At 35.0% G+C, this 13,130-nt stretch overlaps 1 protein-coding gene across 1 annotated transcript in view; it reads left to right on the forward strand.

Moving 5' to 3' along the window:
* The first annotated feature begins 1,676 nt into the window (after nt 1-1,676).
* The window catches only part of LOC105201222, a 52,412-nt gene continuing 40,958 nt past the window's right edge, over nt 1,677-13,130 (forward strand). Inside the window, exon 1 of the mRNA XM_026132880.2 lies at nt 1,677-2,541. Within this exon, the coding sequence (XP_025988665.2) occupies nt 2,421-2,541 (121 nt within the window). The 5' untranslated portion in view covers nt 1,677-2,420. The remainder of the gene's footprint in view (nt 2,542-13,130) is intronic.

Genomic DNA, 13,130 nt, shown 5'->3' on the forward strand with positions numbered 1-13,130 from the left:
ATTAAAATGACTTCAAAAAATGTTTATAAGAGAAAATTAATTTGTGTTATTTGGTATGTCTAGCTACAATATTTTGTGTCAGCGAAAATGAGTCTAATAAAAGACTATTTGTGTGATTACAATGTAAAAAATATTTGTAATGTATTTGAAAAATTTTCAACGTTTCTCTTATTGCGAGTTTTATTCCTTTCCAAAATTTACGCATTCTAATTGAACACAAATATTATATTCTAATTGAATGCAAATATTTTTTTTTTTTAGACTCATCTTCGCTTGTACCCAAAATGCAAATAACTGTAAATAATTCAAATGACATTAATTTCTTTTATTAGATAGCTCTTGAAGTCATCTTTCCAACAATATATGACCTATCAAAGTATCTGCCAGTGTTGACATATTGTAACAAGAATACTTCACGTCTTTAACCCTTAAACATAACATATCCGGCGCCAACCTTACGACTATTTACACATAGGGGTCTGAAAGACCCTTGCAACTTTGAGAAGCTATAACTTTGATTTCAATCATTCAATATTTTTCAATAATATTTTTTTAATTAAAAATTCAGAATCTCAGAAATGTGATTGTATAAACGACACTGGCGAAAAATGATCTATTAATGAAGTTACTGAAGAAAAACCGTTAAGCAAAAGATTTGTAAAAAAAATTTTTTTTTATTGAATTATATTTTTTTGTAACAAAAAACTTTTAGGAATTTTATAATATGTGGCGTTGTAAAGCTAAAGAGTGATATTAAAAAAAAATTATGACATTGTCATTCCTGTTAAAAAATATAATTATGTAACGAGGAGGATACGATGACAAAAAACTTTATTTCCATGCCTTACTTTGAATTCTAGTTGAGCTCTGAAGTTGATCAACGTAACGATCAGTAGTTGAGATTTCTAACTTTTTTCTCCCTTAACTCGAATTTTCTTTTTCATTCAAGAAGCGATCGAAATTGCATACGGAGTTTCCTTAGAGACCCTCTTTAACCTAGCCTAAGAGAGAAATGAAAGTATATTCTCTCTCTCATAAGATTTTGACAAAATCCTTATAGTCAGACTCTGGTTGAGGGTTTCTAGGTTTCCCAATCCTCCCAATGCTGTGTTTAAGCGTTAAAAAGAGCCAAGATTTTTGCATTGACCTAATATAATACAATAAAATCATTTTCCTTATTGCTCATAACAGTGCACAGTTTTAATAATTATAAATTTTACTAAACTTAAAAGAATAAAAAAAATTGTACTGCAAAATTGCACTCTCTGCCGCTCAGGAAGTTTGCTAATTACTCGTAAGATTCTTCAATCGTGATAAAAGCAGCCGTTAAGGCGATGCTGTGCAGAAGCTTTCGAGATTTGAAATCTTTCTATTGCACTTTTACGGAAACTCTGCTCTAGTGCAATTTACGTGGTGCAAAGGAGATTCTGCGACAATGAAAAAAACAATTAATGTGATTTAATTATACAATACAATTACAATATACACTACATTCAATACGAAACAATAGAAAACTTTACGGAGTAAAATAACTTTTTACGAGAGTTTTATATAAACACAATTTCTTTACGAACATATCGATTAATTAATTAATTTTTTACTATACTTTAGAATAAAACATATTAATTTATATTACTTAAAAACGTTTGAAAGATTATGGAAAGATTGTTCTATTATATAGAATATTTTACCGTTGAAAAGTAAATCTTTTGTAAATACTTGCCGATTAAGAGTTGATGTGAGTCGAATGTAAGGTAAAAAAGTAGGAGGAAAGTAAACGAGGCGAGCAATAAGAGACGCGGGAGGAAAAGATGAAGAAGAAAAAGGTGGAGAAGGAGGAGGGGGAGGAGACGAGTGGTAGTAGGAGAAAGATGAGGAAGAAGACAGTACGGAAGAAGAGGAGGAAGACGATGGAAAAGAGAGCCAGGCGAGAGGTAAAAGAGAGGCGTGCGTGCGAGAAGTGAGGCGAGGTGAGGGAGGTGAGGAGTTGGGTAAGGTGAGGGCTCCTACGGGTAAGTACCACTCACTTCATTGACTCGTGCGTACGCCCGCACGTCTGTCAGTCCATCCTCACTCACTCGATCCTCACTTACTCGCCCGCCTCGCTCGCCGCAGACACTGGCGGCCGTGAGTACTCGGCGGTACACATACACTTCAAATCTCGCCTGACCTGGGCGTCGAAGCCGCCGCCGCCGCCGACTTTAGAGAGGTCCCGAGGTCGCAGGCAGCGGCGCGGTGCAACGTGCAACCAGCGCGTGACCTCCTGGATCTGGAAGGTCATCACTCGTCTCTCACGGCCCGGTATCGGGTTCTGATTTATCGATTGTTTCGATCCCCCTTCGGTGCCGTAGGGCCTCGCCTCGCCTCGGCGACGATCAGTGTCCGGAGAACAGAGCTCGGTCGTCGCCGGGACCAAGAGGATGACCTTGGCGCGCATCGCTAGGATCTCGGTGGTCCTCGTGTTGCCACTGCTGCTGCTGCTGCTGCTGCTCGTCGTGGACGGATCGTGGGCGCAGGCTTATCCCCGCGAGATCAAGCCAGGTGAGCGCTGTGTGGTGATGGGAGCATGTTTCAACTCATTAAGGGACATTAACAACTCTCTAATCGGCACGATTTTTCTTACTTTTGATCAGAACATTCACCATCAGATTATAGAAAAATGATTTATTTGTAACGTTTAATTTACATATATAATATTATATATTCAAATTATTTGTATTAATATATGATATTAGTATGTAATGTGTAAATATATATTATGTTTGAATATGTATAAAGTTCACTTCCAGATTATTAGATCTAATTTCGAATATCTCAATTAACATAAAAAAAAATGTGCAATGATTGCTACTATCGACCAGAAATATTCTTTAGACATCTTTAAGAATAATACAATTTATAGCAACGAACTAAATTATTTTTATTTCTTTCTCCAAAATTGTGTTTTGTACATATGTCTAATAGTATAACAAATTTGTATAACAAATTCGCACTGCGCTTTTCATCTGCGTCGAAGCTGTGCCTGTAAGTTTTATAATGCTCTTGTATAGGTATAATTATATTGAGATGATCGTGAGTATCAAGCGATATTTCTTCCCATGTGTCGTGAGAGCAGTCTATCTTAGGGACTATTGTTTCCGATCGGGAGATCTATAGATCCGTCTCTTGCGTAACTATAGGGCCAGGGTTAACGCACGACGAGTGAAGCGCAGTTTCTCTATCAAATCACGGTCGATCATGAATACCATTTCTTTCATCCGGTTTAAAAAAACAGTGCTGCTAAAAGAATAATGAAGAATAGAATCTATTCTTTTATATAACGGTAATTAATAAAATGAAATTTACGCTAACCACTTATTGGTAATAATAATCTATACGTTTTTAATTATACGTGCGTTTTCAAGAGAGACCTGAGGTACATTCATTTATTTATTATTGCTCGCAGGAAGAATATTGAATCCAACAATTTCATTAGTGTATTAAAGAGCACGTATACATAGATGCGTATACATTTGAAATGCTTGAAGAACGTTTCGCTCGATTTAATTACGTCCTTCACTTACCTTTACAGTAAAAACGTTCGAATTTACGCGGCGTTCATTTTCGCCCCGCGGCTTTGATTAATCGCATCGCCGGTGAGTGGATGGATTTTCCTGGATTCTCACTGGTCGCGACCGTCCGGCAGGATTTCCATCCTTGTTCGGCTTTTTCCCGTCTTACATCTATTATCTCGCGTCACTTTAGCGGTCTCGAGACTCGTTTCCTTTCTCTTTGGGAGTCGACCTTCCGACGAAAAAAAAGCGATCAATCGCATACAACCTTCTAAAGCAGCATTACGACTTTCGCATTGCTTAATTAGACACGAGAAATAAGACACTTCCTTCTTTATCGCAAAAAATGTGTAATTAAATCACTAAAATAACATATCACCAGCAAGAATCAATAAAAACTTTATTATTTTCAGAATTCTTAATTTTTTATTTTAGCATGTGAACGTAAATATTAAAATATTTAATATCAATAATAATAATTCTCTTATTTACAATAAACATTGAAAAAGTTTTACAATAGTAAAATTATACAAAATTTAAAGTTGCACAATTAGAAAGTTCGTCATTAGCAAATAATCCTGCTTGAGGACCTAGATCTAAACTTAAAAATTACAGTGATAGATTTAAATTAAAAATCGCAATATAAAACAAACAGTAGTAATAGTAAACATAATGAATAAGAAAACAAAGTTGATATGAAAGAGTTATATTATATATAATAATGAAATAGAAAAAACTAAGAGATACACATAAAGAGATTATACAAAGTAAATTAAATTAAAAGTAAGGTGAATAATACATATAATGAATAATTTTGGATATGTTGTGGAATATCAACAAAAGATTAGACCCATATTTTTTTATTGCCGTATCTTAAAGTTTAAAGGTTAAAACACCACCTCGAAAATAATGAATTTTTTCGCTTTTAGCAAATATCTTTGAAAGTACGTGACATTTAAAACAAATGTTTCATATAAAAGTTTTATAGTTTTCTATATTCTGTATAATGATGTATTCACTTTTTCGAAAATATCAAATTTTTTAACTTTCCCGACTTCCACTCATTAATTTTGCAAGATATAAAAATTTTATAAGGGCAAAAATTAAAGTGCACCGAATGCCAAATTCATTTATATATAATAACGTTATGGTTACACGATTCAATTTTTGAGAAAACGAGATGACGGCATCGTGAGCGTAAGTTAAAAAATTTGATATTTTAGAAAAAGTGAATACACCGTTATACATAGCATAAAACATACCATCAAAGTTTTGTACAAAATTTCTAAAAATTATAAAATTCATTATTTTTGAGGGAAGATTATGTAAAAAAACAATATAATGAAAAAAAATTATGAAATTAAAGAAAATAGAACTTGCATTTAAAAAAATTCTCATTACACAAGTCAATCAAGATACATAAGGAAAAGGTATCATATACCATCTAGTGTTAAACATGAGTCAACAATCAAATTACGCTTACGAATATACATTTTCTTATCGAACAAAAAGATATAATCATTTCATCATCTTGCGCAAAATGTTTTTTTGTACAATGATTAACGCCGAAAAATCAGGATGTCTCGTTGCCGTTTTCCCCTTTAATCTTCTTTTTCACGTGCCATATGCTTGTTAGCACGTATGGCGATCTTTTCAGTAACTTTGTTCAGGAAAGTCTCTTCTAATAGGCCGTTCGGAATCGGCGTTAAAACTATAGATCTACATATATCTGTACGTCTACAGTTTTAACGCCGATTCCGAACGGCTTATTAGAAGAAACTTTCTCGGACAGAGTTACTTTCGGTGGTCTACTCTTGCCTTCCGAGAGGTCGCTTTTAAATCGATTAAAAACCGATTTAGAGTTAGGGTGTTCTGGGTAGATTTGAATCCGGATCTTTAGCACGGAGAGCAAACTCGCAATTCTGTGTGCCACATCGCCACATCCTCCATTACCACCTTATCATGGATTTTTTCGATAGTTTCTGCAGTTGTAACTTTGACAGGCCATCCAGAACGTTCTTCGTCGTTTGACCGCCCCAAAAATTACTAAACCACTTGTAAACTATTTTAATCGATGGAGCAGATTCCTCATTATAATTTATCCAGCTTGATTTTAGTTTTCTGTGCCGTTTTGCTTTTCAAAAAGTATTTGTAATTACTACAAGAAATTCAATTTCATCCAATTTTTACAAATCCAATTGATCGGCTCAAACGATTGTCAATAACAGAGTAATGAACGTATTTAATTGAAACTAGGTGTACACTTTTACAAGTGATACCGGAAAATAAAAAAGTTTTGTCAATTGTATTACAGGCGCCATCTCTTGATTTTACAAACTTATCGAACAGCTCACGTAAAGTCAATTAAAGATTATAATACGGTCTTAATGTATACATATACACAATAATTGTAAAACATTCAACAAACAATTATAAAATTTCTAAAATAGTTTTGTAATTTGTGAGATACAGACAAAAGGCAGAGAAACAGAAAGAAAAAAGATTAAATATTTTTCTTTGGAGAAAGATTTCTTCGGATCTATTTGATCATATAGATTATTATACAATGCATTTTAAAAATTGTCACAACAAAGAATTGTTCATTTTAATTCATTCTATTAACATTATCTATTAATAATTCTTTCTATTAATAACTATTTGACATTTCTCCCAAATTGCCTTCATTTGTTCCTTACACTCTTGTAAATATCCATTATGTCGCTTGTCACTGTCGCGGTCAAAATCGACGTTCTCTATCCAATCTTCGCTTCGACCTTTCTCTCCTTGTTTTTCGCTCTCTTGCTCTCAGATCATCTAAGTGATTCTTTTTTCCTCCACCCACTCATCTTATGCCGAATGGATTTTACACGGACGTCCAAGCTTGACTGGCTCTATATATCATCCCTCTTAGAAAATTCCGCGCCCTCCTCCGACGTGACCTCGTACCAGGTCCTTGATATCTCAGCGCAAGGAGTCTCTTGGCAAGGTGAAATAGTATTGATACAATGCCATTACCGAGCTGTGCCAAAACGTCTGGCTCATCTTGCGCCATGACGGAGGAGAATCATAAGCGATCTTTATAGCTGCGAGCGCTTGCAGTCTGCCATCTCGATGAAAATCGTTCGTCAGACTGCATAGCGTAAAACGCAGCCCCGTACGTGCGCCAGTCTTGCTGTATGTATAACGTATCCACTTCACCACGGAAATCTTATAATGTTTATTTATTGATCTGCTGAAATATACCAGCGAGTAATTAATGAATTACACCCGTTACGTTATTTGTCAGAACCCGATGAAGAGCCGGCAAATATTTCTTCAGTGTTTTTTGTTTTTTTTGTTTTCCTATTGTACTTATTGTAAGTAAAATCGCATTTAATATATTTCTCTATACGCATTTCTGTAATTTTCACTCGTGTATTGTTTCCTCTGCTCGGGGGTTGTTTTAATGAAAAAACAGATCCCATAATTTCCGGAATGTGTATACATTATGAATATATCGTAATAAAATCCAATGGCTTTAATGGCTCCACGATATGCAAATAATCAAGGTAGAGGCGCATTTCATGAAAAATAAACGAGAAAATATTTCCGTTATGAATAAATGTTTTAATGCGTTATTAGATCGCGTGTGTATTGGCAAATGGTGGGCGGGAGACGCAAAACTTTTCCGATACCAAAGTAGCGAATAATCCGGAACGAGCCCGCGTTGTTGATAATAGCAACTACCTATTATTCAGCAACAAGAAATATGATGCCGTAAGTACCAATAGGCAGCAATGACGGAAGCCACAATCTTAGAACGGCGATCCATCATCCGGGGAGAACTATGTGAACTACCGAACGTCACGCGCTCGTTTCGATCATCAGTTAGAGAATGATAAATCTCTCGACGTCGGCGGAGGACCATCGCGAGAGCATGGTGAACGGAACTCGATCCGGCACTCGCGCGCGACGCCATCGCGAGCCTGCCAATAATCGATCATTGCATGCTGCAGCATGTTGTCATTTGTCACATGCCGACTCTAAGATAACTCGAATTGGCGGTGGCGCGTCTCTCAGCTCTTTCATCTCTTCCTTCCTGGAAAACTGGAAATAAAGACGGCTGTTGCAGTTGTCGTTGTCATTGTTAAATTACATCCCACCGGCGTTCGCGTAACTTCTAGCTGCAGTGCCGGTGCTTCGATATGAGAACCGCCTCGGTTTATTGGACTTCGCATATGCGGCCAAACACAGCTGCTCTAATACCGTTCGTATCTCTTTCTCTCTCTCTCTCTCCCTCATAGTGCCAAAGTAGATACATCGCTGTCGCGCTCGATGAAGTTGCTGGTTGGAAATGCGAACAGATGGATTCACGTCGTCAGTTATTACGTTCGCGCACGACCATTGCAGAAAAGAGTCAACTGCATTACATATGGACGGTAGAAAATTAACTTTTGTTTTCAAGAGAAGGAACGCTGTATGGGTAGAATAAATTGACAGTGTACATGTAAAGGATATGTAACATTTTCTTCTGTCACAAACTAATTCTTCGTCCGTAAATGTACCGAGAGGAAGCATTTGACACTTGTCATTATAATTGAGTATTAAAATAATTATGGTTAGAAGGTTCAGTTTATAGTTATTTTATTTTTACAGCTATACTGCTGTACACGGAGAAAAATGTAGCAAAAATATCTTTGCTACTGTATATTTGTATGTGGTAACGACAAATTTAGTTGAGTACACGCTTAATTTTAGAAATTATTCGTCAGTAAGCAGAATCTGATTTGTTGCTAAAATAGAAAAAATTTACTGATTTACTATTTATTGTATATGGCTCTTTACAAATAGGAATATTCTTAGCAAATATTTTTTGCTATTAAAAAAAGAATATTACTGTTTATATAAATGGGCTCACACGGGTTTAAATCCGTAATTCAATGAATTTATTCTCACAGCAAAATAATTTTTAGCAAACTTATATCTGGCAAATATCAATTAGTACTTTTAACTAATCTCTTTTTTGCTATCCATATAATAATAGATTTTGCTATAAGCAGCATAAAATCTGATATGCTATCAAATTATTTTTTTGTGTGTAATGTTAGTAATAATAATATAAATAATATAAATTTTATTATCAATAAAATGATTGCAATTACTATAATTTAAAAATCTATAATTGGTATAAAAAATGATTCTAAATTTTAATTACTTTTATTGCCAACTATATTTAAATTACAGTACTTGTTTCAATTTCTTAATTTAAATATAATTGGCATTAAAAATGACTAAAATTTAGAGTCACTTTCACGTTATAGATGTTTAAGTGATAATAATTGCAATCATTTTTTGTCAGTGTGACAAATTATATGCTATTACGTTGCTATTATTACCAACATTACAGTAATAACTACAAAATATTAGCTATAATTATTTTAACATTCAATCATAATCACAAATACAAATACTTTTTTTTTGGCAGTGCGCGCGTCAAAACATACAAATCTAACTTCAGTCTTATTACATAAGGATCAGTGAGACGGAATAGTAACGTAATAACATATAACTTGTTATACTGATAAAAAATGATTGCAATTATTATCATTTAAATATCTATGGTCAGCGCGAAAATCATTCTAAATTTTAGACATTTTTAGTACCAACTATATTTAAATTAAGCAATTGAAACAATTATTGTAATTTAAATATAGTTGGCACTAAAAGTAATTAAAATTCAGAATCATTTTTGATTTTGAATTTTAATTAGTTTTAGTGCCAATTATAGATTTTTTAAGTATAGTAATTGCAATTATTTTATCAGTAATAAAATTTATATTATTATTACTATAATTGCTTAAAAAATCTACGAAAATGCCTATAGGACACGAAAGAAACGGTTTGCGGATAAATTCTATTCGCCTTAAGGCTTTCAATCTCGCTGCGGGTATGCATTTACACAGCGCGCGTAAAGTGCATCGGCACTGGGAAATAGCATAGCGTATCAAAGGGGCTTCACAATTTCCCTTGTGTTTAATCCGGCGCAACAGTAATTACGGCACCGATGCGACGCCGTGCAAACCGAAGATACATAAATAACGGAAAACATTAAGATAAATAACGTTTCGATCACCGCGGCGACACGCAGCCGTGATTGCGTGATAAATTACTTATAGCCATTGGTCGCAACGGTCGCAACGACGAATGAATCCGCAGTAACGGAGTTTCGTTAAAATAACAGTGATTCAGTTATCTGGCTTTTGTTTATTATCCATTCGGAGTTTATCTTGTTTCTTGAATCGCTGTCGCTTAACGATGCATTGCGATGCGACGGATCTCATTTCAGTGATTTAATTAAGTAATATATCCTGGAATATTAATTCTTTTTGCACAGATACTAACATAATTCTACATCTAAAAAATGGTTAACAAAAATAAAAAGTTGATATAAAAACGCGAGTTTATTGATTTGCATAATACATTGTCTGATAAATTAAGAATCTCATAATGGTAATAATTTCAAATAAATTTTTGTAAAAATTAAGAATGTTTTTCAGAACATTAAGAAAATTATTTAAAAAATTAGAGATTATTTTATATTGCATTTGAAAGTAGTAGAAAACATTTGGCGGCGATTTTCTGTCTGGATAAAAAAGTTGTTTCAATAAAAAGTGGACATGTGCTTTAATAAAAATATAATTGACAATGAAATAAGAAATAATAAAAGAATCTAAATTTTTTTATTCAAGTAATCAAAATGATTTATGTAAAATTTTATTGCGATGCAGAGATCAGATCTACAAAATAAATAAAATTTATTTATTTATTTACATAATAACTAAACAAACATAATAAAACTTTGTATAAATCATCTTGAACATTTAAAGCATTTATAAAAAAATCGAGATTTTTTAAATGTAATGTGTGCAAAATAATTAAATTTTTAATAATAAATAATTTAAATAAATTGTAAAAATATCATTAAATAAAAATATAATCTTATTCACATAATTTCCATATATGTGTGTATATATATATATATATATATATATAGTTTATTTAAAATGTTAAAATTAAACATATTTTCAAATTTCATTCACTTTAGAGGGATTATATGTACGACACATCCTTAAGGGCGCTTGAAAGAAGCTCAATTCGCGAAAAGTCACTCGCGTTCCCATGCTAATAACTCGAAAATGATTGATGCCTCCGTATTTTCGTTACAGAAAAATCAACTCCAATATCATCAAAGAATCTGTCGTGAAAGATTGATGCGCCCTGAGCCGCGCTGCGTATTTTTCTCGATACGCCTTTACGCGCGATTCTCCACGAAAGTCTCGCGCCATTGGCAACGATCGCGGGCATACGTTCGCCGTAAACCCAGGCAATTTCCTCGTGCCGCGGTCACCCGGTATGCGCTCGATGTCCACCCTAATTACCCGTACCGAGAAAACATAATAATGCCACGGACCAGAGGATCGGCTTGGAAAAACTAGTATAAAGTATCTGTCGTCGTGTCGGCCGGCGAGCTCTCGTCTCCGCAGGGGCGGATTGCATGAGAGATTGCTGCCGGAGAAAATTCATTTAAGAACCCTTACCAGCGTTCATTTCACGGCGAGAGAAAAGGAATGGTGTCGCGAAGCATTTTTACACTATTACTCTTAGGGATTTTATTACACAATTTTAACGTGAATCAATCTGTTCGAGTATCTACGATGAAAGTAACTTGGATAAGTTTGGATTTCGATGTGACAAAGGGTGTAGAAAATTTTTATTTTCGTGCAATGAAACCGTCAACGCGAAGCATCCTCTCGTGTCGACAACGTTGGAAGTTAAACTTGTTAAGTAACTTACAATATCTTGATACTCGTAACTTAATCTTTCGAGCCCTCGGGATTTCCCCGCTGGTAAGTTCCGCAGTTAGTCCGTATACTCCGTTCCTGCATGTGTAGTGAATGAGTTTCTTTTGATCCACGTCTGACTAAATGTTGGCACGCGGCGGCTGCCATAGGCGTCGATGGTTGAGAGTTCACCTCCGGTACTTGCATCCGGTAATGTTTGGTGGCAGCTTGCCGGGTTACTTCAAGGAGTAATTGCCCGTAATTGCGAGTTTCAAGGTGTAATGCACTTTGAATTATTACATGTCGTGACTGCTGGCTGCTGCTGTTGCTGCCGCTACGAGAGAGGTGAGGTGATTGAACTATTGTAATGAGGCAACGAGCGAATCATAACGACAAACCCGCGTAACGCGTAAATGCGATAAATTGAAATCGAAGTGTAAGATTATGACATGCGACTTCTTGAATAATTCAACACCTTCAAATTCCGCAAAGAGCTACGTTTTATATTCATCGTGTATAAAAAAAAAAAGAAAAGTAGACGCGGACGAAATAATTAAGAGCACAATAGCTTTATGATGGATTAAAAGAGTAGGTTTCATTGATCGCTTATTGCGCCTTTGCGAATATAATCAAAATTAATCGAGCGCGTCGTGTTAACTTTTATAACAGCACATAACGTAATAATAATATTACCGGCGGCCGATTAATGCATATATTAGCGTCTATCAATTTCTCATTATTACGTAAATTTTTTATTTTTGCGTTTCATAGTGTTTTAGAGGCTAATTTTCTCTGCGTGAATAACGGATTAAAAATTATATAACTAGACCAGCCGTAATATGAGCATAATTAATATCGTTATGCAACACACACCTTCACATTGCCGTGGAAATAGTGGCGATCCGCACATAGTGCATTAAGGCCAAAATTAATAAAAATCTGTAATGATATTGTTCGGATTAGCGGAGCAGCAGCATTGTTTCTAATATAAGCTCGTTCCTCCGTAGCTTCTCGCACGGTAGATGCGTCGCTGGAATTTTCGCAATACGCATTGATAACAAATGGAAACCGCTTGGGAATCGCTTTGACGGATTCGTTTGTTGAGAGCTTCCAACGAAAACGTAAAAAAAGGGAGAAAAAGAAATAGAGGAGAGATATTTCTTCATTTTAATGAAAATTTACATTTGCCACGTGTTCAATCAAGGATTCTGAATTTCAAGCATAAACGGTACAACGTTGCCGTCCATTGTAATTGATATTTTCCGCGTGATGCAAACGCGCGCGGTGCATTATTGTGACAGAATTCCCGGCAGAATTAATAAAAATTCATGGCAATCTTGCATCGATGTTATTGAAATTACGATATTTTAATCCCCTCCGCCAAGTCGGTGGCTCTTTTCCGATGAAAAGAATACGTTTTCGCTTGGCGGCGGTGCAACGGTAGAATGGAAATGCTAGAATCACGTTAGCGGAAATTTTACGGTACACCTTCGAGGAAGAGTGCGTATAACGCTGGGCGAATATTCATAAAGTCTTCGCTTACATTGTTTACTCGACTCATTGTAATGGAAAGAATTCCACGGTAGTTGCCTAACCTTTTGCTCACGCCGGAATTTTTATTCATAATGATTTAATAGAAACGACACTATTTTTCAACGGCGTGGACATTTTGCAATTTATTAAGGAAGCGTGGGATGAGTTTATTTGTGCAATTCCAGCTGCTATTATTATTTACGCAATACTGCAAGCTATTAAATAT

This window comes from Solenopsis invicta, chromosome 1 (genome assembly GCF_016802725.1).
Source record: "Solenopsis invicta isolate M01_SB chromosome 1, UNIL_Sinv_3.0, whole genome shotgun sequence".
In the NCBI taxonomy this organism is placed as follows: Eukaryota; Metazoa; Arthropoda; class Insecta; order Hymenoptera; family Formicidae; genus Solenopsis; species Solenopsis invicta.